At 39.0% G+C, this 7533-nt stretch overlaps 1 protein-coding gene across 1 annotated transcript in view; it reads left to right on the forward strand.

Moving 5' to 3' along the window:
• The window catches only part of TAL2 (TAL bHLH transcription factor 2), a 20412-nt gene extending 13273 nt beyond the window's left edge, over positions 1-7139 (forward strand). Inside the window, exon 2 of the mRNA XM_022600138.2 lies at positions 8-7139. Within this exon, the coding sequence (XP_022455846.1) occupies positions 8-359 (352 nt within the window). The 3' untranslated portion in view covers positions 360-7139. The remainder of the gene's footprint in view (positions 1-7) is intronic.
• Positions 7140-7533: the final 394 nt, after the last annotated feature.

Raw genomic sequence — 7533 nt, forward strand, 5'->3', positions numbered from 1 at the left:
CCCTCAGGGCCCTTTCTCTTTCTCGTCTCAGGAGCTCCAACATGACCAGAAAGATCTTCACAAACACCAGGGAGCGGTGGAGGCAGCAGAACGTCAACAGTGCCTTTGCCAAGCTGAGGAAGCTCATCCCCACTCACCCTCCCGACAAGAAGCTGAGCAAAAACGAAACGCTTCGCCTGGCGATGAGGTACATCAACTTCCTGGTGAAGGTCTTGGGGGAGCAAAGCCTACAGCAAACGGGAGTGGCTACTCCAGGAAATATTCTGGGCCTCTTCCCCCAAGGACCCCACCTGCCGGACAGGACTCTCCTTGGTGATTACCAGGTTCCATCATCCGGCCCAAGCCACCACATTCCATAGTGGGGCTCTGGCTGTCGTCACCCCAGGCAGCACTGGTTCAGAAGTAACTAGCTTATCGACAGCCTTTTGCATGTTCCAGAGTCAACCTGATGAATAATTTGTGAGGCATGAATTTAAGCTTCATAGGAGGTGGCTCAGGGTCGGCTTCAGGATGCTGAAAGGGACCATGAGGAACGTGGCTTGGGCATCTGTCACCCCCCACCCCCAGGGCTTCAGTCAGATCACCCTGTCTCTGTCTATGTTATAAATCTGGGTTCTGCATAAGATGTTGTTTGAAAAAAAAAAAAAAAAAAGACCCTTAGGTTAAAAACTGGTTTGAAAATCACTGTTTTACTCCGTATGTTTTCAGTTATAAGAAAGTTTTCTCAAAATGGATCTCAGATGGATGAGTAGAAAATGCTTCCCTCCGAACATATTTTAAAGTTTGTTTTGAAAAATGAGGCATATTTGATCAAGGGTGAACAATGTAAGACAAATGAAAAGATAGCCCTTGCAGAAACCAACCTGGAGACTTGCAGGAACACCTGTGAAGAAAAGACCCTCCTGACATGTGAGGACCACAGGAAGGCAGCAGATACCTGTGGAAGAGCTCTGCATCCTTTATCTCTATGGACATGTGAGGTGTCACTTGCATAGGGCTGTGTATGTATATGTTATCTCTAAAGCCAAATGGTGGATTATACCTGTGAGAGGAAAGGACTCGATAATTTACGAGAGTTCATAGTTTTCTTATGAAAACCAGCTAGCTAAAATAGGTTTTCTAACCCCTTAGTTTCCCATGTCAGGTATCAAAACTTTTAATTTAGCCTGAGTTTCTGCTGACTTAAGACCTGTAAAATTCAAATATAATGATGAAAATCTAAATATTACCATTTAATAGAGAGCTTAACAAAAGATTTAGAGTAGACAGTAGGAATGTTAATACCAGACTCTAATGAGTTAATGAACATGTGATTTGTTTTCCCTGCTATGGAGCATTAGCTCAATCTTACGCTGGGAGAGGTGGTACCCACAATGAGTGAAACAGCGTGGATCTGGCAGAACTCACCCCCTTGTGCCACCCTGATGATGCTTAGATTCAAAAATGAATCCCATAGTTGAGCCCAGAATACAAGTAATGTCATTTGATTGTCTATGGGACATTTTATTTCCCCAGTCTTCTTGGTGGTACATTGGTTTTAAAACCGTCTGAACTACAGGTAGGAAATAGATGGATTTGAGATCATGTATACACAGTAGAGAAATTTAAATGTTCTGCCACTCTAGAAAGAAGGTATTTGATTTATGAAAGGCTGAAATGAGCCTCTTTGGTTTGGTGCTTAGAAGAAATCTGGATGAGATGCCCTCAAAATCTCATTCTCCCAAAATAGCAAGGTCATAATGTCTTTAAACTCTACACAGCGTTGACACTTGTAGAACAACACATTTATCAGAAACAATGCATTTTCCATGTAGGTCCTTTCTTTAAACTGCATTCAATAAATGTCCCCACAGACCCAGAATAGTCCTGGGAAACACATAAGCACACAGACCAGGGGATTTCCCCTGAATTTGCATTTCTTTCTCATGAACTTATGTGGACTTAAATTTGTCCCCAAACTACCAGGTGATAGTACATCTCAAAGCTTTGATGACAGTTTGTCAATTGAGTAATGTTGCTTACTCTCTCATCTGTCATTAACTCAAAGTAACATTTTTGACAGCATTTTTATATTAGCCTCATGTTGCTGAGGAAGGCAGAGAAGACTCTTTGCCTGAACACGGGATTTTACTGCTCTTCTCAGAATGAGTGCACTTCTCTGCTGCTGGGGCCATGTCTGTTGTGCACAGAAGGCCTTTCCACTGAAAAGTAACCGAGTACCGCCAAAAAGTCGTGAGGAGATTGAGTATCATTAAACTAAATGAGGGAACAGTTATTTAAAGAAACCCTATAGGAAATTCCTACGATAAATGAATAAGCATTTAAAATATTACTTAAGGTAATTCATCTCTTAAATGATTTCTTTTGCAAGTTGGATTTTGGCCTATCAAGTTGTGTTAGGTTAAAGTGACTGTCAAAAGGAATTGTAGTTATATGGACCAAAACCTTGCCAAGGTATCTGTGAGACTGGAAGCTAATTCTAAAATCACTCCACAGCCTTCCTTGGTGTCCTGTACTTACGGCTTGGTGATTGCAGTAGTAAGACTTTATGGTTCAAATGAATTCTAGTTCACTGATGGTACATCTCTTTATGGGCCATTTGCACCCAAAAGAAAACTTTAGACAGATTATATCATTTATGCTACTCTGTTACTTGAAAACAAGTGTTTGTTCCACTATGGGCACCACTGGAAACTTCCGGAAGCCAAGTATAAACAGGCCCATTTATTATACAGATCATTAGATTGGCTAATTCTACTCCTCCTTTTACAGAGGAGAAAACAGTCCAGAGGGTTTTGAAGTAACTTTCCAGAGGTCACATGGACAGTTAGTGCAGCCCAGACATAGTGTGAGATCTTCTGAGCCAGCACGTCCAGCCTGTCTACAGCCCTGTTCAGCCACTAAGGATTTTAGGATTGAAAATGGCCAAGCACCTCATTATTAGACTCATCTCTTTTCAATAGTGTTCAGTGATCTTCATATGCCTTTTAATTGAAATTGAATTATTGTGCTTTGTAGAATGTGATTAGAGGTACCAACCAAAGATTTTATTTGGTGATGTGTTTTGTGAGTTTGTAATCATTGATTCTAAATTGCTATTTAACTATTAACTTATTGAAAATAAATTATTTAAGAAAAGAAATTGTTTTTTTTTTTAGAAAGTATTTCACAAATTTACTAAGCACATCCACCCATTCTGTCCATCCTTTGAACCCCACTCCCCCTGTTATCTTGAGTCTAAAAAGAAAATCTAGGGCTTCCCTGGTGGTGCAGTGGTTAAGAATCTGCCTGCCAATGCAAGGGACACGGGTTCGAGCCCTGGCCCGGGAAGATCCCACATGCCGCGGAGCAACTAAGCCCGTGCACCACAACTACTGAGCCTGAGCTCTAGAGCCCGCAAGCCACAACTACTGAGTCCACATGCCACAACTACTGAAGCCTGTGCACTGCAACAAGAGAAGCCACCACAGTGAGAAGCCTGCACACTGCAACGGAGAGTAGCCCCCACTCATTGCAACTAGAGAAAGCCCACGCACAGCAATGAAGACCCAACACAGCCAAAAATAAATACATTTATTATTTTTAAAAAATATCTAGCATCCCCTAATTAGTCCCTCCCTTCACTTCATCTTTCACACAGCTTCCTAACTGTCCTTCTCAAATCACAGCTATGGTCAGGTCGTCCCCTGCTATCAAACCTTTAGTGTCTTGTCCACCAGACTGAGACAGATGCCATACCCCAGCAAACCAAGCCCTCTGCAGCCTGGCTCAATGTACTATTCCCTTTACTTTCCACAATTGCCTAAATATTTTATACCTGCTAATGAAACCACTTCACTTGGTGGTCCAACAGGCCAAACTCTAATACCTCTGACTTTACTCTTGTGAGTCCATCTGCTTGCACTAAATTCCACTTGCTAAAATCCTTCATGACTGATCTTAAATACCACTCCTTCAGGAAGCTTGACTCATCTTAAACACCACCTTACACGAAGTCCTCCTAGATTTCCACCACTCAGTCTAATTTCTCCTTTTGTAGAATCCTCTTATATGCTTCAAGACCCTTACTTCCTCTCCCCTGTGTTATATACATCTTGTGCATATTCTGTCCCCAGCAACAAGTTAAGATCTCCTTGAGGGCAGTGACAGTTTATAACATTGAGTCTTCACAACAGCCCTGCCAGTGACCTCACTTTTAAAATGAGAAAACTATACCGAGACTAGCTCCATTAAGAATACTCCTCTAGCCTCCCCTGAAAGACCACACTGAAATGCAACTTGAACAGGCTGAATTTTCGTGAGAAATCCCAAGTCTAAAGCTCTTCTTTTTTTTTTTCTTAATTTTTATTGGAGTATAGTTGATTTACAATGTTGTGTTAGTTTCAGGTGTACAGCAAAGTGAATCAGTTATACGTATACATATATCCACTCTTTTAGATTCTTTTCCCATCTGGGCCATTACAGAGCATTGAGTAGAGTTTCCTGTGCTATACAGTAGGTCCTCATCAGTTATTTATTTTATATATAGTAGTGTGTATGTGTCTATCCCTAAAGCTCTTCTTAAAAGTTTGTTTCTCAAAATATCCATTCACCAAGTCTCTTGCAGCACCTGCCTGATGAGGTTTCACCAGCTAAGAATGGCTTGAGATGACCCAAATGTGTATAAGTTACGCACAACAGGCTTTGTCCTTAAAAGGCCAAAGGATGAAAGGGGTCAGGAGAATGGACAGCTTAACTGCTGACCTGCAGGCCAAAGATTAGCTAAAAGTCATATCCTTAAATAAAAAGGTCAAAGATAAGGAGGGAATCTAAAAGCTTAATGGCAATGCAAAGTGGGGGATTTAAAGTGGCAGGTGTTAGGAAGGAATGCCAAGGGGAGAGTGTGGTTCACGATTATAAGAAGCCAGGGCATGGGCTCCTAAACACACCCTCCCTTCTATGACTATTGGAGTTTACTATAAACAGGGAAATTTCTGTTCTATTTTCTCTTTATTGCTAATGACCTATCATTAGCATTAAAAATCACTAGGTTTAAAAGATTTTTAATCTAGATTTTAAAAAGCACTAGATTTTTACATAAACCTTAGTTAGGTTTGTAATCTACCAAATAATGTTTACTCTAAGAATTTAATTTCCAGAGCTCAAGGGGGTAGTCGAATGAGACAAGCTGTAGACTTGCCTTTTCTGGATAATTTTAAAAATCAGGGTTATCCAATATGTTCATACACTTGGACCTTAGTAACTCTCCTTCGAGGAAGCTATCATAAAGAAATAATCAGAATTATGGTCAAAGGATTATATATATGGGTATCTATTTCAGAATTGTTTACAATACAATGTAAGTAAAAATAAAGTAAATTTATGGTAATAAAAGTCAGAGCCAAGATTTGCTGAGTGCTTACGATATGTCAGGCACTGTGACAAGAGCTTCCTGCATATCAGCTCACCTAATCTTCATAACAATATTATATTACTAATATAATATCAATTATATGTATTATTCTCACTTCACAGATGATGAAACTGAAATTTAGGAGATTTTTTTTTTAATGGGTGAATTAAAAAAATTTTTTTTAATTTTATATTGGAGTATATTTGATTAATAATGTTCTGTTAGTTTCAGGTGTACAGCAAAGTGATTCAGTTATACATGGACATGTATCTATTCTTTTTCAAATTCTTCTCCCATTTAGGTTATTTCAGAGAACTGAGTAGAGTTCCCTGTGCTATACAGTAGGTCCTTGTTGGTTATCTATTTTAAATATAGCAGTGTGTACATGTCAATCCCAAACTCCCAATCCATCCCTTCTCGCTCCCCCCTTCCCCCTGGTAACCATAAGTTCGTTCTCCAAGTCTGTGAGTCTGTTTCTGTTTTGTAAATAAGTTCATTTGTATCATTTTTTTTTAAGATTCCACATATAAGCAATATCATATGATATTTGTCTTTGTCTGGCTTACTTCACTTAATATGATCATCTCTATGTCCATCCATGTTGCTGCAAATGGCATTGTTTTATTCTTTTTAATGGCTGAGTAATATTCCATTGTATATATGTACCACATCTCCTTTATCCATTTATCTGTTGATGGACATTTAGGTTGCTTCCATGTCTTGGTTATTGTAAACAGTGCTGCAACGAACATTGGGGTGCATGTATCCTCTCAAACTGTGTTTTTCTCAGAATATATGCCCAGGAGTGGGATTGTTGGATCATATGGTAGCTCTATTTTTAGTTTCTTAAGGAACCTCCATGTTGTTCTCCATAGTGGCTATACCAATTTACATTCCCATCAACAGGGTAGGAGTGTTCCCTTTTCTCCACACCCTCTCCAGCACTTATTTTTTTGTAGATTTTTTGATGATGGCCATTCTGACTGGTGTGAGGTGATATCTCATTGCAATCTTGATTTGCATTTCTCTAAAAATTAGCAATGTGGAGCATTTTTTCATGTGCCTGTTGGCCGTCTATATGCCTTCTTTGGAGAAATGTCTATTTAGGTCTTCTGCCCATTTTTTGATTGGGTTGTTTGCTTTTTTGATTTTGAGCTACATGAGCTGTTTGTAAATTTTGGAGATTAATCTCTTGTCGGTCACATTGTTTGCAAATATTTTGTCCCATACTGTGGGTTGTCATTTTGTTTTGTTTATGGTTTCCTTTGCTGTGCTTTTGAGTTTAATTAGTTGCCATTTGTTTACTTTTGTTTTTATTTCCATTACTCTAGGAGATGGCTCGGAAAAGATATTGCTGAGATTTATGTCAAAGAGTGTTCTGCCTATGTTTTCCTCTAAGAGTTTTATAGTATCTGGTCTTACATTTAGGTCTTTAACCTATTTTGAGTTTATTTTTGTGTATAGTGTTAAAGAATGTTCTAATTTCATTTGTTTTACATGTAGCTGTCCAGTTTTCCCAGCAGCATTTATTGAAGAGACTGTCTTTGTCTTTTCTCCATTGTATAACCTTGCCTCCTTTGTAGTAAATTAATTGACCATAGGCACATGTCTGGGCTTTCTATCCTGTTCCATTGATCTATATTTCTGTTTTTGTGCCAGTGCCATACTGTTTTGATTACTGTAGCTTTGTAGTATAGTCTGAAGTCAGGGAGCCTGATTCCTACAGCTATGTTTTTCTTTCTCAAGATTGCTTTGGCTATTCAGGGTCTTTTGTGTCTCCATATAAATTTTAAGATTTTTTGTTCTGGTTCTGTGAAAAATACCATTGGTAGTTTGACAGGGATTGCATTGAATCTGTAGACTGCCTTGGGTAGTATAGTCATTTTGACAATATTGAGTCTCCCAATCCAAGAACATGGTATATCTTTCCATCTGTTTGTGTAATCTTCGATTTCTTTCATCAGCGTCTTATGGTTTTTATAGTACAGGTCTTTTGTCTCCTTAGGTAGCTTTATTCCTAGGTGTTTTATTCTCTTTGATGCGATGGTAAATGGGATTGTTTCTTTAATTTCTCTTTAGGAGATTATTTAACTTGCCCAAGTTTCCACTGTTGGAGCCAGAATTCAACCCTTGTCATTTTT

The sequence above is a fragment of the Delphinapterus leucas genome, chromosome 6, assembly GCF_059928025.1.
Source record: "Delphinapterus leucas isolate spDelLeu-1000000601 "Yukka" chromosome 6, BTC_Dleu_Yukka2, whole genome shotgun sequence".
Classification (NCBI taxonomy): domain Eukaryota; kingdom Metazoa; phylum Chordata; class Mammalia; order Artiodactyla; family Monodontidae; genus Delphinapterus; species Delphinapterus leucas.